The 20,909-nt window shown below is 44.8% G+C and overlaps 1 protein-coding gene across 2 annotated transcripts in view; it reads left to right on the forward strand.

Moving 5' to 3' along the window:
• Positions 1–20,909, forward strand: part of LOC121008346 (queuosine salvage protein-like) — a 99,905-nt gene that overhangs the window by 71,739 nt on the left and 7,257 nt on the right. For both annotated transcript variants that reach the window (XM_040440814.1, XM_040440815.1), the window contains exons 3-4: positions 5,238–5,497; positions 6,242–6,437. In XM_040440814.1, coding sequence (XP_040296748.1) covers positions 5,238–5,497; positions 6,242–6,437 — 456 coding nt within the window. The remainder of the gene's footprint in view (positions 1–5,237; positions 5,498–6,241; positions 6,438–20,909) is intronic.

The raw sequence follows: 20,909 nt of genomic DNA on the forward strand, positions 1-20,909 counted from the left end.
CTGAGCTACCTGTGTCCTCTGGTGGTCGATCCAAACAAAGGGGACCACCAGAGGACCAGGTAGCAGGTATATTAGACGCTGTTATCAAAACAGCGTCTAATATACCTGTTAGGGGTTAAAAAAAACACATCTCCAGCCTGCCAGCTAACGATCGCCGCTGGCAGGCTGGAGATCAACTCTCTTACCTTCCGTTCCTGTGAGCGCGCGCGCCTGTGTGCGCACGTTCACAGGAAATCTCGCGTCTCGCGAGAGGACGCGCCGGCGCGTCCAGGAGGAATGAATCAACCACCTCCAGGACGCGTCTGTGCGTACAGCGGTCCGGAGGTGGTTAAACCACTCAAGTGTTGCTTTAGCAATGTGTTTGGGGTCATTGTCCTGCTGAAAGGTGACCCTCCGTCCTAGACTCAAATCACACAGAGTGGGACAGGTTTTGCTCAAGAATATCCCTGTATTTAGCACCAACCATCTTTCCCTCAACTCTGACCAGTTTCCCAGTCCCGGCTGCTGAAAAACATCCCCACAGCATGATGCTGCCGCCACCATGTTTTACTGTGGGGATGGTTTTCTTCAGGTGATGTTATGTGTTGCGTTTGCACCAGACATAGCGTTTTCTTTGATGGCCGAAAAGTTCAATTTTAATCTCATTAGACCAGAGCACCTTCCATACATTTTGGGAGTCTCCCACATGCCTTTTCGCAAACCCACAATGTGCCTTTTTGTTTTTAGCTGAAAGTAATGGCTTTCTTCTGGCCACTCTGCCATAAAGCCCAACTCTATGGAGCGTACGGCTTATTGTCGTCCTAAGTACAAATACTCCAGTCTCTGCTGTGGAACTCTGAAGCTCCTCCAGGGTTATTTTAAAGGGATTCTGTCACCTCGTATAATATATATATCCCTAGACTATAGAGAGTATCATTGATACTGCAGGTACAATCACCCCAATTCAGTCTAGATCCTTCACACAGGATATGATTGATATAATATATATATATATGGATATGATTAACTAATTTCCTAAAATACAAATAGAACTTTATACTATACCAAAGAATCGGCCTGGAAGAAATCAGGGTCAAGGTTCAGGAATGTAGTATAGTCTTGTCCTATTCCGTCCTCTCTTATTCTCCTTGCTGTAGTGAGTTGTTCCTTGGATGGATTGATGAAGTGATGATCGTGATGAGGATGAGGATCCCATCTATTCGCTCATTCTCCCTTTTTATCCCATTTTGGAATGGGATTGGTCGGGTTAATCCATAACTAGTGACATCATTTGTGTCACTCCCCCATCTATTTCACAACTCATGTCTTACTTCAACCCCACCAATAGATGGCACTGGAGGTCTATGTAAAAAAAGTTTGTTTTTCTCTTAATTTCTTCAAAAAGATAATCTTTAACCAAAACCTTAAGTATAATCTTAAGACACCTATGTATACACAACTTCCAGACATTCAGTCTGTTTCTAAATACATGACTTAACCTATTTAAATGGCAAAAAAATCATATTTAGCATGGCTGGATCTTAACAAGGTTCCATGTAGAGCTTCAACATGCAACAAGAAGAAATGGGAGTGAGACAAAACATGTTTTGAGCTGATCAAAAGTTTCGGACCACACTTCCAAAAAAAAACGAAACCCCCCCCAAAACAGAAATCCAACTTCCAAACATGAACTCAGTAATGAGTAGCTCCGCCATTATTGTTTATCACTTCCAAAATTCATTTTGGCATGCTTGATGCAAGCGTTTCCATAAGGTGAGTGGGAACATTTCTCCAAGTGGTGAAGACGGCCGCACGAAGGCCATCTACTGTCTGGAACTGTTGTCCATTTTTGTAAACTTCCCTTGCCATCCATCCCCAAAGGTCCTCAATTGGATTTAGATCAGGGGAACACGCAGGATGGGCCAAAAGAGTGTTATTCTCCTGGAAGAAGTCCCTTGTCCTGCGGGCATTGTGTACTGTAGCGTTGTCCTGTTGAAAAACCCAGTCGTTACTACACAGACGAGGGCCCTCAGTCATGAGGAATGCTCTCTGCAACATCTGGACATAGCCAGCGGCTGTTTGACGCCCCTGCACTTCCTGAAGCTCCATTGTTACACTGAAGGAAAAAGCACCCTAGACCATTATGGCGCCCCCTCCACTGTGGCGCGTAGAAAACATCTCAGGTGGGATCTGCTTGTCATGCCAGTAACGTTGGAAACCATCAAGGTTAAATTTTTTCTCATCAGAGAATAAAACTTTCTTCCACCTTTGAAAGTCCCATGTTTGGTGCTCTCTTTCAAAGTCCAAACGAGCAGTTCTGTGGCGTTCAAGGAGACAAGGTCTTTGAAGACGTTTTTTGTTATTGAAGCCCTGAAGAAGTCTCAGATGTCGTCTGATGGTTATAGGGCTGCAGTCAGCACCAGTAAGTGCCTTAATTTGGGTCAAGGATCGTCCAGTGTCTTGACGGACAGCCAATTGGATCCTCCGGCTCAGTGCTGATGACATTTTTTGGGGTCTTCCACTTGACTGTTTTGTTCCATAACCCTCAGGATCATTTAAGAAATTCCAAATGACTGTCTTACTGCTTCTCACCTCAGCAGCGATGGCGCGCTGTGAGAGACCCTGTGAGAGTTTTTTTGCCTTTGCCATCACAACGTGTGACTACCTGACAGAAACTGACAATGAATCTACATCTTTGCACAGATTTGGCCTTTTAAAGGCATGTGGTCCTTAAAGTGCTTCTGTCACCCCACAAAACTGTTTTTTTATTTTTATTGTGTACTTATAATCCCTATACTGCGATTTATCCATACATTATGTGATTAATCATTTTGGTTCAGTAGATTCAGCTAAAAACATACTTTTATAATATGTAAATTACCTGTCTACCAGCAAGTAGGGCGGCTACTTGCTGGTAGCAGCCGCATCCTCCTATCATAATGACGCCCCCTCCGCATGTTGATTGACAGGGCCAGCGAACGGGATCTTTCTCTGCTGGCCCTGTTTGCATTCAAAATCTGGCGCCTGCGCCGTACCTGTCTTCAGTCGGCGCAGGCGCACTGAGAGGAGGACGCTCGCTCGGCCGCTCCTTCCTCAATGCGCCTGCGCCGGGTGTAGATGTGACGTCATCGGCGCAGGCGCATTGAGGATTGAGCGGCCGCCTCTCAGTGCGCCTGCGCCGATTGAATACCGTTACGGCGCAGGCGCCAGATTTTGAATGCAAACAGGGCCAGCAGAGAAAGATCCCGTTCGCTGGCCGTGTCAATCAACATGCGGAGGGGGCGCCATTATGATAGGAGCCTCCTATCATAATGGCGCCCCCTCCGCATGTTGATAGGAGGATGCGGCTGCTACCAGCAAGTAGCCGCCCTACTTGCTGGTAGACAGGTAATTTACATATTATAAAAGTACGTTTTTAGCAGAATCTACTGAACCAAAATGATTAATCACATTATGTATATGGATAAATCGCAGTATAGGGATTATAAGTACACAAAAAAAAAAAATGTTTAGTGGGGTGACAGAAGCCCTTTAAATTTGGATCAGCTGAAAAAGAGCCTGTTTCAGTTTAATCGTTATTTAATTAATTGAATGCTGAAAAAATGTTTTCTCTCACTCTCATTTCTTCTTGTTGCATGTTAAAGCTCTACTTGGAACCTTGTTAAGATCCAACAATGTAAAATAAGATTTTTTGCCATTTTTCAAGTGGTCTTAAACTTTTGATCAGGACTGTATAAAAACCAAAATCCATTCACATGATGATTAATTACAAAAAATAGTAAAATTAGATCCTCTTTCTATTCACTGAGAATAAACTAAAACTCAGCACATTTCTACTTGGTTACCTATCTACGGACAGCATTTTATGATACGTCTCTGTAAAGGCATGAAGGCATAAGATACGTGTTAAACCCCCTTCTCTCAACAGAATACTTATGCAAACATTTCTGCAAAGATCCTTAATCTCGGATTTGGTGATTTATTTATTTTTTTGTCTCAAAAAGTTTGAACTCATTTTGCTCTATTAAAGACCAGATAAGATGACTCCCATACAGCACATATATCAGTCTATATTGCAATTTGCATAAGCCTTCATAAGATGGATTCCTTTTAGATCCAATAGTTCTGACAGGCTTCTCTTGATGTGGGCATGCGATTTGTTGTTTCTACTCCTCTAACTGCCTCTATGGGCGGGGCTCTCAGGCTCAAGGTTTGGGCTTCTGATTTAGCTTCCAAGCACTTACCAGTGTCCTCTTTTATGATTCCCCACTTTTGGTCCCAGATTGGATGAGATTATCTCCAAGGTTACGAGAGGGAAGAGAACTCGCATGCCCCAAAACAGGATCCATCAGGCCCTCGTTTCCAGTCCTTTTGGCACTTCTCAAACACATGCCCTTCTAAGAAGGTGTTTCGGCAGGAGCAAAAAAGAATCCTTCCTTCAAGTCCTTTCCTGCATGGCGGCCTGGGTTGAACCCCTATTTTGAGTCACAGCTCATTCCACCAGGGCAGCTGATGCCTCTTGGACTGTCCATCATAAAAATCTGCTCTTAAAGAGATGTAAGGCTGTTAAATGGTCTTTGCTCCACACCTTGCATCTTTGGGTGCTTCTCTGTGTCACCAGGAAGTGCAAGCCACAATGCTTTAGGCATCCGACAGTGTGATTTTATTTGATTGGGTCTATTCCTCCCTCCCCAGGGACTGCTTTTGAACATCTCACAGTCATGTGTCCCTTAATGACACAAATGAAAAAAAGGAAACCATTTTTGTGTGTAAAATCTCTTTCTCGCTGAGTTTAGTGGGGGCACAGCTCTCAGCAAATCCTTCATGTTTTGTTTTCTCCTTTAGGAGTTTTTTCATTGGTAGTTCATGAATGGGTCGTTGCTTCCTAGGTTCTGACGACTCTCATGTTTGTTTTCTTGCTGGCTGCTCCTACTGCTTGCGTACAAACCGTAGCTCCGTGCCTGCAGGACAGGGTATAGCAGTAAGAGGAGCTAACACTGGCTTAGTGTGTGCCTTCTAGGGGCAGCAGGCATATCCTGTGGCACACCAATGAACTCGGCAAGAAAGAGGTAACACAAAAACATATCCTTTTTTGTTATATTTTTTAGATTTGTGTGGCTAACTACAACGGCATACAGTGTTGCCAAAGTGTACCTCACACAAGCTCAATGTCACCATTAGCTATAGATGTTCAGACTGACAAATTTCATAATCAACGTTTGTTTCTCTTTTTTTCTGTCTCGCCTTTTTCTTTGCAGGAATACCCCTCACCACTGCCTCTTATTATTCTAACATAACCATGGACCAGCTGAAGCATGTGCTGCGTAGTGACTCTGATTATCCTATTCCAATGATTGAGGAACGTCTGGAGATCCTTCATCAAACTGGAAAGATTCTCCTGGAGAAATTTGGAGGCTCTTTTCTAAACTGTTTGAAAATGAGTGACAGAAGTGCAGTGAAACTGATGCAGCTGGTTGTGGAGAATTTCCCATCCTACAGGGATGAAGGCGTCTTCCAGGTTACAAAACAGTATATTGTTAATGTGTAACTTCGCTTGAGAATTTAAATTATCACACATTAGATAACACTACCATTGTGAGGAGATATTGGCAATTTAACCAATCCAGGACACAGCCTACTTTTTATTTTTTCCTTTTTGTCTTTTTCCTCCCTGTATTTCTAGAGCCATAATTTCTTTTAGTTTTCCATTCACATAACCATATGAGGGCTTGTTTTTTTTGCGGGACAAGTTTTGTTAAATGGCACCATTTATTTTACTATAGCTTGTATTGGAAAACAAGGAAAAATTCTTTGCACTGTATATTGCTGTCTACAGAGCCGTGTGAGGGCTTTTTTTTTGCGGTGCAAGCTGTGTTTTTTTGCTGACTTTTAATTACATTTTAAAGGCAGAGTGACCAGTTTGAACATGCGATTAACTCAACAAGTTTAATTTTCCTCTGGTGCCCTTGATGTTCTAAGTAGCAGCTGGTAAGCTTTGATCCTCCTGTTATTTATTGATTGAACCAATTTGTATGACTTTTATCTCATTGGTTCAGTGCCATCGTTTTACCCTCACTACAGATATACCTTTATTGACATAATGAATTTAGCTGATTGTGCAAAAAAATTTCTTGTTCACAAAAGCACACAAAGGTAATATTTATAGTAGGTTTTTGGTAACTAGAGGTATGCCCATAAAATCAATACTTATACTCTTGTAGTTGGCATAGCATTTTATTCTAATGTCCTTTTCCACTTCTAGGGTCAGAAGGTAGCTTTCTACAAGCGGGCTCAGATTCTTGTAGGTGATACCTGGGGAGTACTGGAAGGACAAAATGATGGCTGCTTCCATGACATTGATAAAATAACCATGTTCGCTGACTACAGGATTCCACAAGCCCTCGTCCATTTTGGTACTATGAGATATTCAGAAGATCTACTTAAAAAGCTGAAAGAAGGTTTGTATATTGCACTAAGCTTAGGTGTTCAAGTTAGGCATAACCTTGCCCAAAGGGGGATGGTAATGTGGAAAAAATAATAAAAGAAGCATTACTTACCACCCCTGGTCTCTATATAATTAGATGCATTGATTACATGACTGTAAACCTACATAACCACTGTGGCATTCACTGCTGAGGTCAGTGATTACCTGCAGCGGTCACATGGGTGCACTGCACTTCCCTATTGGAGCCAAGTAAACAGATAAGTAAGAATAAAGAATACGTGGATAAGTACTATTTCTTATATTATTTTATCACATATAAACCCTGGGGCAATTTTTTGGACAACTTGCCCAACCTCTTTAAAGGAGAAATTAGAAATGTTGTTTTATCTGTGTGTGTGTTCCACTAAAAGGAAGGTAATTAAAACGTATTGTTTTTATCCTAGCAGCTTTGCAATAGGTCTGGTCTTGATCTTTTATTTTACAGTTTTTGTTTCTTCAGCTCCTTTACAGACCTCTAGAGGAACCATGGTAACGGACTACAAAAAAACCTTGTGTAGTCTGATCCATCACTCGTATGCTCTTAAATCTGCCCTCTACTTTTTACTACTGTACCAAATGTGTGTTATCAAATGCACTGCTGGCACTCTTTTCTTGAACTGAGAAACAAGTGTGCTGCCCTGATTTTTGCTTTTATGGATATATATATATATATAGAACCAAACATTTTTGAATTGTGTTGATGTCCCAATAATTATGGACCTGACTATATATATATATATATATATATATATATATATATATATATATATAGTCAGGTCCATAATTATTGGGACATCAACACAATTCAAAAATGTTTGGTTCTATACACCACCACAATGGATTTGAAATGAAACTAACAAGATGTGCTTTAACTGCAGACTGTCAGCTTTAATTTGAGGGTATTTACATCCAAATCAGGTGAACGGTGTAGGAATTGCAATAGTTTGCATATGTGTCTCCCACTTGTTAAGGGACCAAAAGTAATGGGACAATTGGCTTCTCAGCTGCTCCATGGCCAGGTGTGTGTTATTCCCTCATTATCCCAATTACAATGAGCAGATAAAAGGTCCAGAGTTCATTTCAAGTGTGCTATTTGCATTTGGAATCTGTTGCTTTCAACTTTCAAGATGAGATCCAAAGAGCTGTCACGATCAGTAAAGCAAGCCATCATTAGGCTGAAAAAACAAAACAAACCCATCAGAGAGATAACAAAAACATTAGGCGTGGCCAAAACTACTATTTGGAACATCCTTAAAAAGAAAGAACGCAACGGTGAGCTCAGCAACACCAGAAGACCCGGAAGACCAGGGAAAACAACTGTGGTGGGAAAATTCTTTCCCTGGTGAAGAAAACACCCTTCACAACAGTTGGCCAGATCAAGAACACTCTCCAGGAGGTAGGTGTATGTGTGTCAAAGTCAACAATCAAGAGAAGACTTCACCACAGTTAATACAGAGGGTTCACCACAAGATGTAAACCATTGGTGAGCCTCAAAAACAGGAAGGCCAGATTAGAGTTTGCGAAACGACATCTAAAAAAGCCTTCACAGTTTTGGAACAACATCCTATGGACAGGTGAGACCAAGATCAACTTGTACCAGAGTGATGGGAAGAGAAGAGTATGGAGAAGGAAAGGAACTGCTCATGATCCTAAGCATACCACCTCATCAGTGAAGCATGGTGGTGGTAGTGTCATGGCATGGGCATGTATGGCTGCTAATGGAACTGGTTCTCTTGTATTTATTGATGATGTGACTGCTGACAAAAGCAGCACTGTTTCGAGCAATATTATCTGCTCATATTCAGCCAAATGCTTCAGAACTCATTGGACGGCGCTTCACAGTGCAGATGGACAATGACCCAAAGCATACTGCAAAAGCAACCAAAGTTTTTTAAGGGAAAGAAGTGGAATGTTATGCAATGGCCAAGTCAATCACCTGACCTGAATCCGATTGAGTATGCATTTCACTTGCTGAAGACAAAACTTAAAGGGTTTCTATGTCACGAGGGTATCAAGAGCCACCTCTGACTCCGTTATACCCGGGGTCAGGAAGTCGCAGCGGGTGGCTGCGCGCTCTATATCTAAAGATCACGTTGTTTCTTTGTGATTGTTTTCTGTGTTTGCCTTGCTATCCTTTTTGTCTCTCTCAGGGATCCGTAGCTTCTCCTCCTCAGCTGTTTCTTGTCTGCCACTCCCTACCTCCTTATATTCTCCCCTCACACTTCTCTAGTTGCCAGTTATAGAGCTTCCTGCCTGGACATCTATACTGACCCACTGGAGTGGTTAATCCTGGTTGTCGTTCCTGAGTGCTACCCTCCGGATCCCTGTTGGGCTTATTGTTGTCTCCTGTTGTCTCCCACCTGGGAATATATGTTGAGTCTGTGTTGTCTGTCCTCCCCTTGGTGTTTTCCCTTAGAGTTAGTGGTGCGGACTAGTGTTCCCATCGCCCTGTTCACTACCTAGGGCTCAGCTCAGGGAAAGCCAGGGCTTTAGGCACGTGATCGGCGTACGGGTGAGGAACCCGTCTAGGGACGTCAGGGCAGCCAGGTGCCAGCCGCCAGGTGAGTCAGGGGTCACCATCTTCCCTCTCACTTGGGCAGGGCCTTCCTCGTTCCCTCCCTCTGTGTCACGTATGTGATAGCCACGCCGACCGTGATATTATAACTGGCCCTTACTTTTTGAGAAAAAAAATAAATAAATTTATAATTTTTTTGTTGTGTTTTTTTTTTTTTTTTCTCTCTCTACTTAGAATCCAATATGGATCCTATTGATGCCTTGGCAGAACAGCTTCAAAGCCTGTCTTTGGAGGTGGCAGGATTGAAGGCGTCTGTTCTCCAACAACAGCAGCAAATGCAGCAGACCGCACCCCCAGCGGTTGCTATGGGTAACCAGGTTGTCACTGAGCCCAAGGTTGCTCTTCCCAACAGATTTTCTGGGGGAAGGGACAAATTTGCGACGTTCCGTGAGGCCTGCAAATTATATTTTAAGTTGCGCCCTTACTCCTCAGGTCATGAAGAACAGCGGGTAGGGATTGTCATTTCCCTGCTTCAGGGGGATCCGCAATCCTGGGCGTTCTCGTTACCCCCTGGTTCTCAGGCTCTTCGGTCAGTGGAGGGATTTTTTGGGGCTTTGGGTCTCATATATGATGACCCTGGCTGAGTCGAAGTTACGGAGACTCCTACAGGGAGATCGGTCAGCAGAGGAATATTGCTCAGAGTTCCGTAGGTGGGCTACGGATACTCAGTGGAACGACCCGGCTCTCAGGAGTCAGTTCTGCTTTGGGTTATCTGAAAGGGTTAAGGATGCACTGGCGCTGTATGAGACCCCCCCTTTCCCTTGATGCTGTTATGTCCCTCTCTATCAGAATAGATAGACGTCTTAGGGAGAGATCGAAAATTCCGGAGCAATTGGTTACCTCTCCCAAGCAACAGTCAGCCTGTACTGACTTAGATGAGCCTATGCAGCTAGGCGGAACTTCTCGTCAGGTCCGTCCTCCCGAGGTTCGCCGTAGGGGGGGGGGGGGGGGCTTGTTTTTTCTGTGGGGGGAGGGGTCATTTCATTAATGTTTGTCCCTCCTTTCTCAAAAACAAAAGACCGTCGGAAAACTACTAACCCCGGGCTGTGCGGAGGATGTCAGCCAGGGGGTATACGTTTCCTCCATACGAACATCTCAATTTGTGTTACCAGCGGTCATTGTTTTTGGTGTTAAGACGGAGTCTATTTCTGTTTTTCTAGACAGTGGAGCAGGGGTAAACTTGATTGATGCCCATTTTGCCCGCACTATGGGTTTGTCTCTCTGTACGCTGCAGAGACCTATTCCCGTATTCGCTATAGATTCTGCTCCTCTGTCTCAGAGAAACCTCACCCACATTGTTCGTAATTTACACCTTCGGGTAGGGGACCACCATAATGAGTGTCTTTCATGTTACGTTCTGGAGGGCCTTCCCTCTCCGGTGGTATTGGGTCTTCCCTGGTTGGTAGCGCACAATCCAGTGGTGGATTGGCAGGCCAGGGAGATATTGGAGTGGAGTGAGCATTGCAGAGAGAATTGCTTAAATAACAATTGCTTAATCGCCTCCATAGCTTCCCTACCTACATTTATTTCGGACTTTGAGGACGTTTTTTCTGAAAAGGGTTGTCAGAAACTACCACCTCATCGTCCTTATGATTGCCCGGTTAACCAGATTCCCGGGGCAAAATTACCCAAGTCCAGGTTGTATAATCTTTCGGGTCCCGAGAGACAAGCCATGAAAGATTATATCTCCGAGAGTCTGGCTAAGGGACACATCAGACCCTCTTCTTCACCCGTGGCTGCAGGGTTTTTCTTTGTTAAAAAGAAAGATGGGGGCCTGCGTCCTTGCTTAGATTTCCGTGAGTTAAACCAGATAACCATCCGTGACCCATACCCTCTTCCTCTCATTCCTGACCTTTTTAATCAGATTGCGGGTGCTAAGTGGTTCTCCAAACTTGATCTTAGGGGGGCCTACAATCTGATTCGTATCAGGGAAGGGGATGAGTGGAAGACAGCTTTTAACACCCCTGAGGGGCATTATGAAAATCTAGTTATGCCTTTCGGTCTGACCAATGCCCCTGCTGTCTTCCAACATTTCGTTAATGATATTTTTAGTCATCTCATCGGCAGGTTTGTAGTCATTTACCTAGATGATATCTTAATTTATTCGGCTGATCTGAAAACACATGAGGTGCATGTCAGGCAAGTACTGCAGGTCCTACGGACGAATAAATTATATGCGAAAATTGAAAAATGTGTCTTCGCTGTTCAGGAATTACAGTTCCTGGGATATCTATTATCTGCTTCAGGTTTCCGCATGGATCCTGGGAAGGTCCAGGCAATTTTAGATTGGGATCTTCCTGAGAACCTTAAAGCCCTACAACGGTTTTTGGGTTTCGCTAATTTCTATAGAAAGTTCATTAAAAATTATTCAGTGATCGTTAAACCCCTTACCGACATGACTAGGAAGGGGACGGATTTTTCCAAATGGTCTGGCGCCGCTAAAGATGCATTTTCCTCTCTAAAGGAGAGGTTTACCTCGGCACCTGTTCTAATTCAACCTGATGTCTCCCAGCCTTTTATTGTCGAGGTAGATGCGTCAGAGGTGGGAGTGGGAGCTGTATTGTCTCAGGCTCCGTCTCCTGGCAAATGGCGTCCTTGCGCTTTCTTTTCCAAAAAATTATCTTCTGCGGAGAAGAATTATGATATTGGAAATAGGGAACTGTTGGCGATTAAACTGGCGCTTGAAGAGTGGCGTCACTTCTTAGAGGGAGCAATCCACCCCGTCACGGTGATTACGGATCACAAGAACCTTCTGTACCTAGAATCGGCTAAGCGTCTCACCCCTAGACAAGCTAGGTGGTCGCTTATCTTTACCAGATTTAACTTTGTAATCACCTATCGTCCTGGGGCAAAAAATACCAAGGCAGACGCATTATCTCGTAGTTTCCCTGGAGGGGGTAATGTTTGTGATCCGGTACCTATTTTACAAAGAGGAGTGGTTGTCTCTGCTGTACACTCTGTTCTAGAGGGAAAGGTGTTAGAGGCTCAGGGGGACGCCCCGGCCTCTTGCCCCTCAGAGAAATTGTTTGTACCGTTAAACCTGCGTCTTGAATTATTAAAAGAACATCATAATTCGGCACTTGCTGGACACCCGGGTAGTAAAGCAACCTTGGAGCTTTTATCTCGTCGTTTTTGGTGGCCAAGGTTGCGTCAGGATGTAATGGATTTCGTGTCTACTTGTTCTACTTGTGCACGCGCGAAAGTCTCTCATACACGTCCAGCAGGGTCTTTATTGCCACTTTTCATCCCCAATAGGCCATGGACACATCTGTCAATGGATTTCATCACTGACTTACCGTTGTCGGCGGGTAAAACTGTTATCTTGGTAGTAGTAGACAGGTTTAGCAAAATGGTACACTTTATTGCGCTACCCGCACTTCCTAATGCTAAAACTCTCGCTCAGGTGTTTATCAGTGAAATCGTGAAGCTTCACGGGGTCCCTTCCGATGTGGTTTCGGATCGGGGAACCCAGTTTATTTCTAAGTTTTGGAAAGCTTTTTGTTCCCGTTTGGGGGTTCACTTGTCCTTTTCCTCAGCTTTCCATCCTCAGTCGAATGGACAGACTGAGCGTACCAACCAAAACCTAGAAACATATTTAAGGTGTTTTGTGTCTGAAAACCAAGAGTTGTGGTCATCATATTTACCGTTAGCTGAGTTTGCCATAAATAATCATTATCAGGAGTCCACTGGCAAGTCACCATTCCTTGGTGCATACGGTTTTCATCCCCAATTTTGTACTTTCAAAGAGGGGGGGTCTTCTGGGGTTCCCGAAGAGGAAAGGTTTTCTTCATCTCTTTCATCGGTATGGCAGAAGGTGCAAGTTAACTTGAAAAAGATGAGTGGTAAATATAAATGCATGGCCGATAAGAAACGGTCGCCAGGTCCGGACCTAGGAGTGAATGACTATGTGTGGTTGTCTACTAGGAATATTAAGTTGAAGGTTCCTTCTTGGAAACTGGGTCCTAGGTTCATTGGTCCCTATAAAATAGTAGCCGTCATTAACCCTGTGGCTTTTCGCCTGGAGCTACCTCAGACTTTTAAGATCCATAACGTCTTCCATAAATCGTTACTCAAGAAGTATGTTCCACCTCTAGAACCATCGCCGCTGCCACCTCCTCCTGTCATTGTGGCTGGTAATCTGGAGTTTCAAATAGCCAGAATTGTTGATTCTCGTCGGGTCCGCCGCTCTCTTCAGTATCTGGTGCATTGGAGGGGTTATGGTCCCGAGGAAAGAATGTGGGTTCCAGCGTCAGAGGTAAACGCCAACAGGTTAATTCAGACTTTCCATGCCTCTCATCCGGAGAGACCTGGTCCTGAGTGTCCGGAGGCCCCTCGTGAAAGGGGGGGGTACTGTCACGAGGGTATCAAGAGCCACCTCTGACTCCGTTATACCCGGGGTCAGGAAGTCGCAGCGGGTGGCTGCGCGCTCTATATCTAAAGATCACGTTGTTTCTTTGTGATTGTTTTCTGTGTTTGCCTTGCTATCCTTTTTGTCTCAATCAGGGATCCGTAGCTTCTCCTCAGCTGTTTCTTGTCTGCCACTCCCAACCTCCTTATATTCTCCCCTCACACTTCTCTAGTTGCCAGTTATAGAGCTTCCTGCCTGGACATCTATACTGACCCACTGGAGTTGTGAATCCTGGTTGTCGTTCCTGAGTGCTACCCTCCGGATCCCTGTTGGGCTTATTGTGGTCTCCTGTTGTCTCCCACCTGGGAATATATGTTGAGTCTGTGTTGTCTGTCCTCCCCTTGGTGTTTTCCCTTAGAGTTAGTGGTGCGGACTAGTGTTCCCATCGCCCTGTTCACTACCTAGGGCTCAGCTCAGGGAAAGCCAGGTCTTTAGGCACGTGATCGGCGTACGGGTGAGGAACCCGTCTAGGGACGTCAGGGCAGCCAGGTGCCAGCCGCCAGGTGAGTCAGGGGTCACCATCTTCCCTCTCACTTGGGCAGGGCCTTCCTCGTTCCCTCCCTCTGTGTCACGTATGTGATAGCCACGCCGACCGTGATATTCTATCACTTTGTATGACATAATTAGCTGTCAGACACTAGCGATCCGCTAGTGTCTGCTCTGGCCAACCATCCAAATATAATGGCTTTTGGGGCAGCCGTTTTGCTAAAAAAAGAACTTTTATAAATATGCTAATGAGCCTCTAGGTGCTATGTGGGCGTCATTAGCACCTAGAGGCTCCGTCTACCTTCATAAACAGCCGCCGCCCAGCGCGTCCCTCCAGCCCGCCCATGTCCTCCTGAATGCGATCCTCCGTGTGACGCAGCGGACGAATTCTCGCGCATGCGCCGTGCGCGGCTGTATTCGGCGCATGCGCAGTGAATGTCTGACCGCTTCCCTGCTCAGACATCTTCACTGCGCCTGTTCCTTGGAGCACTATGACGTCATCGGCGCAGGCGCAGTGGAGATGTTTGAGCAGGGAAGAGTCAGACATTCACTGCGCATGCGCCGAATACAGCCGCGCACGGCGCATGCGCGAGAATTCGTCCGCTGCGTCACACGGAGGATCGCATTCAGGAGGACATGGGCGGGCTGGAGGGACGCGCTGGGCGGCAGCTGTTTATGAAGGTAGACGGAGCCTCTAGGTGCTAATGACGCCCACATAGCACCTAGAGGCTCATTAGCATATTTATAAAAGTTCTTTTTTTAGCAAAACGGCTGCCCCAAAAGCCATTATATTAGGATGGTTGGCCAGAGCAGACACTAGCGGATCGCTAGTGTCTGACAGCTAATTATGTCATACGAAGTGATAGAAACCCTTTAAGGGAAAATGCCCCAAGAACAAGCAGGAACTTAAGACAGTTGCAGTAGAGGCCTGGCAGAGCATCACCAGGGATGAAACCCAGCGTCTGGTGATGTCTATGCGTTCCAGACTTCAGGCTGTAATTGACTGCAAAGGATTTGCAACCAAGTATTAAAAAGTGAAAGTTTGATTTATGATTATTATTCTGTCCCATTACTTTTGGTCCCTGAACAAGTGGGAGACACATATGCAAACTGTTGTAATTCCGTCACCATTCACCTGATTTGGATGTAAATACCCTCAAATTAAGTTTGTTTAATTTCAAATTCGTTGTGGTGGTGTATAGAGACAAAAATTTTAGAATCATGTCGATGTCCCAATATTTATGGACCTGACTGTATATATACACACTGAACAAAAATATAAACGCAACACTTTCGGTTTTGCTCCCATTTTGCATGAGCTGAACTCAAAGATCTGAAACATTTTCTACATACACAAAAGACCCATTACTCTCAAATATTGTTCACAAATCTGTCTAAATCTGTGTTAGTGAGCATTTCTCCTTCGCCGAGATAATCCATCCCATCTTACAGGTGTGGCATATAAAGGTGCTGATTAGCATGAATATTGCACAGGTGTGCCTTAGACTTCCCACAATCAAAGGCCACTCTGAAATGTGCACAGTTTTGCCCTACTGAGGGAGGGGTTCAGAAAACCAGTCAGTATCTGGTGTGGCCACCATTTGCCTCATGCAGTGCAACACATCTCCGTCGCATAGAGTTGATCAGGTTGTTGATTGTGGCCTGTGGAATGTTTGTCCACTCCTCTTCAATAGCTGTGCAAAGTTGCACAATATTGGCAGGAACTGGAACATGCTGTCGTATACGCCGATCCAGAGCATCCCAAACATGCTCAATGGGTGACATGTTCGGTGAGTATGCTGGCCATGCAAGAACTGGGATGTTTTCAGCTTCCAGGAATTGTGTACAGATATTTAGCAATATTGGGCCGTGCATCATCATGCTGCAACATGAGGTGATGGTCATGGATTAATGGCACCATAATGGGCCTCAGGATCTCGTCACAGTATCTCTGTGCATTCAAAATGCCATCAATAAAATGCACCTGTGTTCGTTGTCCATAACATACGCCTGACAACAAACAATTCAAGCCTGTTAAGGCTAATGACCTCTCTTATCCCAGATAATAAAACTTAATGTTTATTAACCACCTCAGCCCCCAGTGCTTAAACACCCTGAAAGACCAGGCCACTTTTTACACTTCTGACCTACACTACTTTCACCGTTTATTGCTCGGTCATGCAACTTACCACCCAAATGAATTTTACCTCCTTTTCTTCTCACTAATAGAGCTTTCATTTGGTGGTATTTCATTGCTGCTGACATTTTTACTTTTTTTGTTATTAATCGAAATTTAACGATTTTTTTGCAAAAAAATGACATTTTTCACTTTCAGTTGTAAAATTTTGCAAAAAAAACGACATCCATATATACATTTTGCTCTAAATTTTTTGTTCTACATGTCTTTGATAAAAAAAAAAAAATGTTTGGGTAAAAAAAAAAAATGGTTTGGGTAAAAGTTATAGCGTTTACAAACTATGGTACAAAAATGTGAATTTCAGCTTTTTGAAGCAGCTCTGACTTTCTGAGCACCTGTCATGTTTCCTGAGGTTCTACAATGCCCAGACAGTACAAACACCCCACAAATGACCCCATTTCGGAAAGTACACACCCTAAGGTATTCGCTGATGGGCATAGTGAGTTCATAGAACTTTTTATTTTTTGTCACAAGTTAGCGGAAAATGAGACTTTGTAAGAAAAAAAAAAAAAAAAAAATCATCATTTTCCGCTAACTTGTGACAAAAAATAAAAAATTCTAGGAACTCGCCATGCCCCTCACGGAATACCTTGGGGTGTCTTCTTTCCAAAATGGGGTCACTTGTGGGGTAGTTATACTGCCCTGGCATTCTAGGGGCCCAAATGTGTGGTAAGGAGTTTGAAATCAAATTCTGTAAAAAATGACCTGTGAAATCCGAAAGGTGCTCTTTGGAATATGGGCCCCTTTGCCCACCTAGGCTGCAAAAAAGTGTCACACATCTGGTATCTCCGTACTCAGGAGAAGGTGGGGAATGTGTTTTGGGGTGTCATTTTACATATACCCATGCTGGGTGAGAGAAATATCTTGGCAAAAGACAACTTTTCCCATTTTTTTATACAAAGTTGTCATTTGACCAAAATATTTATCTCACCCAGCATGGGTATATGTAAAAAGACACCCCAAAACACATTCCTCAACTTCTCCTGAGTACGGAGATACCAGATGTGTGACACTTTTTTGCAGCCTAGGTGGGCAAAGGGGCCCATATTCCAAAGAGCACCTTTCGGATTTCACAGGTCATTTTTTACAGAATTTGATTTCAAACTCCTTACCACACATTTGGGCCCCTAGAATGCCAGGGCAGTATAACTACCCCACAAGTTACCCCATTTTGGAAAGAAGAGACCCCAAGGTATTCGCTGATGGGCATAGTGAGTTCATGGAAGTTTTTATTTTTTGTCACAAGTTAGTGGAATATGAGACTTTGTATAAAAAAATTAAAAATCATCATTTTCCACTAACTTGTGACAAAAAATAAAAAATTCTAGGAACTTGCCATGCCCCTCACGGAATACCTTGGGGTGTCTTCTTTCCAAAATGGGGTCACTTGTGGGGTAGTTATACTGCCCTGGCATTTTCCAGGGGCCCTAATGTGTGGTAAGTAGGTAAATGACCTGTGAAATCCGAAAGGTGCTCTTTGGAATGTGGGCCCCTTTGCCCACCTAGGCTGCAAAAAAGTGTCACACATCTGGTATCTCCGTACTCGGGAGAAGGTTGGGAATGTGTTTTGTGGTGTCATTTTACATATACCCATGCTGGGTGAGAGAAATATCTTGGCAAAAGACAACTTTTCCCATTTTTTTATACAAAGTTGGCATTTGACCAAGATATTTATCTCACCCAGCATGGGTATATGTAAAAAGACACCCCAAAACACATTCCTCAACTTCTCCTGAATACAGAGATACCAGATGTGTGACACTTTTTTGCAGCCTAGGTGGGCAAAGGTGCCCAAATTCCTTTTAGGAGGGCATTTTTAGACATTTGGATACCAGACTTCTTCTCACACTTTGGGGCCCCTAAAATGCCAGGGCAGTATAAATACCCCACATGTGACCCCATTTTGGAAAGAAGACACCCCAAGGTATTCAATGAGGGGCATGGCGAGTTCATAGAAAAAAAAAAACTTTGGCACAAGTTAGCGGAAATTGATTTTTTTGATTTTGTTCTCACAAAGTCTCCCTTTCCGCTAACTTGGGACAAAAATTTCAATCTTTCATGGACTCAATATGCCCCTCAGCGAATACCTTGGGGTGTCTTCTTTCCAAAATGGGGTCATTTGTGGGGTGTTTGTACTGCCCTGGCATTTGAGGGTCTCCGCAATCATTACATGTATGCCCAGCATTAGGAGTTTCTGCTATTCTCCTTATATTGAGCATACAGGTAATGAGATTTTTTTTTTCCGTTCAGCCTCTGGGCTGAAAGAAAAAAATGAACGGCACAGATTTCTTCATTCACATCGATCAATGTGGATGAAAAAATCTCTGCCAAAAAAAGAAAAAGGAGGGGAAAGGCGTCTGCCAGGACATAGGAGCTCCGCCCAACATCCATACCCACTTCAGCTCGTATGCCCTGGCAAACCCGATTTCTCCATTCACATCAATCGATGTGGATGAATAAATCATTGCCGGGATTTTTTTTTTTATATATACAAAGTGTTTGCCAAAGTATATGAACACCGCCACCTCCTCAGCTCATATGCCTCGGCAAACATATCTTTTACTGCAGAGGAGAAATCTCGTCTTGCAGCGCCGCATACACCGACTTGCGTGTAATCTGACAGCAGCGCAATGCTTCTGTCCGAATGCACATCAGTGCTGCAGCTAGTCGATCGGTTGGTCCACCTGGAAGGTAAAAAAAAAAAAAAGAAAAAACCAGGCCGCAAAGCAATAACTTTATTAACTTTAGAACAGAACATATTAACTTTTTTTAAACTTTTTTACTTACCGGTAATTTTTTTTTTTGTTTAGTTTTTTTTACCTTTATAGAACAAACCTCTCCTTCCCCATGGGACAATGTGCAAAGCGCAAATCACCCAAAGATGTGGCGAAGTACGTTATGCACTTTATCCCAGGTGAAAGGAGAGGTTTACAGCAGCTGTGAGTAAAAGGGCCCTAATAGCCCTGTGTGCCTGTCCTGTGAGATGCAATCCCTATGCTAGGTGTACCTGTGTGTGGTACTTCCAGAAACACTCACCTAAGCATAGGGCAGGGTGGTCAGGGCAGTCAGGACAGAAATAGCGGGTGTCACGCCTTATTCCACTCCTGCTACAGACACGACATTTTTTTCGGGGTGGCGGTTGGGTTGAGGTACCAGCAACGACACTGGGGAAATGTGGCTCGTGTAGACGGCTAACTACACTGGTGGATGGGGCCACGGAACCTCCTGGGTAAAGGAGGTTCGCGATGATCTCTTCCTGGAAGAGAACAAAACTATTGTACAGCGCCAATTGAATTAAATATACAGACACCTTCTTATACCAGCGTCTGGTTCTGCGGGAAACTAAATAGGGAGCCAACATCTGGTCATTGAAGTCCACCCCTCCCATGAGCGCATTATAGTCGTGGACTGAGAGGGGCTTTTCAATGACACGGGTTGCCCTTTCAATTTGGATTGTCGTGTCTGCGTGAATGGAGGAGAGCATGTAAACGTCACGCTTGTCTCTCCATTTCACCGCGAGCAGTTCTTCGTTACACAAGGCAGCCCTCTCCCCCCTTGCAAGACGGGTGGTTACAAGCCGTTGGGGGAAGCCCACGCGACTAGTTCGCGCGGTGCCACAGGCGCAAATCCGTTCTAGAAACAAATGCCTAAAGAGGGCCACACTTGTGTAAAAATTGTCCACATAAAGATGGTACCCCTTGCCGAATAAGGGTGACACCAAGTCCCAGACTGTCTTCCCACTGCTCCCCAGGTAGTCAGGGCAACCGACCGGCTCCAGGGTCTGATCTTTTCCCTCATAGATCCGAAATTTGTGGGTATAGCCTGTGGCCCTTTCACAGAGCTTATACAATTTGACCCCATACCGGGCACGCTTGCTTGGGATGTATTGTTTGAAGCCAAGGCGCCCGGTAAAATGTATTAGGGACTCGTCTACGCAGATGTTTTGCTCAGGGGTATACAAATCTGCAAATTTCTGGTTGAAATGGTCTATGAGGGGCCGAATTTTGTGGAGCCGGTCAAAAGCTGGGTGGCCTCTGGGACGGGAGGTGGTGTTGTCGCTAAAATGCAGAAAACGCAGGATGGTCTCAAATCGTGTCCTGGACATAGCAGCAGAGAACATGGGCATGTGATGAATTGGGTTCGTGGACCAATATGACCGCAATTAATGTTTTTTTGTCAGGCCCATGTTGAGGAGAAGGCCCAGAAAAATTTTAAGTTCGGAAACTTGGACTGGTTTCCACCGGAAAGGCTGGGCATAATAGCTTTCCGGGTTTGCGGTTATAAATTGTGTGGCATACTGGTTGGTCTCTGCCACGACTAAGTCCAAGAGCTCCGCAGTCAAGAACAGCTCAAAAAATCCCAGGGCCGAACCGATTTGAGCCGTCTCAACCCGAACTCCAGACCGGGCGGTGAAAGGGGGAACTACAGGTGCGGCTGAAGTTGGTGACTGCCAATCAGGGTTTGCCAGCACCTCAGGGACTCTACGGGCCTGTCTGCGCGGTGGCTGCGACGGGGTAACTACTGCACGTGCCACCGTACCAGCTTCAACTGCCCTTCTGGTGCTCGCTACTTCACCATGTTGTACGGCAGTGCTGGTACTAGGTCCAGGAAGGGCTGCGCTGCTGGTGTATGCCTCACCACGTGATCCGGCAGCGACAGCCCCACTCTGCTGCTCTTGAAGCGGATCCTGCGTAACCTGTGGTCTAGCGACACGGGGCCGGGTACGCCTGGTGCTGCCAGGGACCTCCACCTCCTCGTCCGAACTTTGGGTCAGAGAGCC

This window comes from Bufo bufo, chromosome 7 (genome assembly GCF_905171765.1).
Source record: "Bufo bufo chromosome 7, aBufBuf1.1, whole genome shotgun sequence".
Classification (NCBI taxonomy): Eukaryota; Metazoa; Chordata; class Amphibia; order Anura; family Bufonidae; genus Bufo; species Bufo bufo.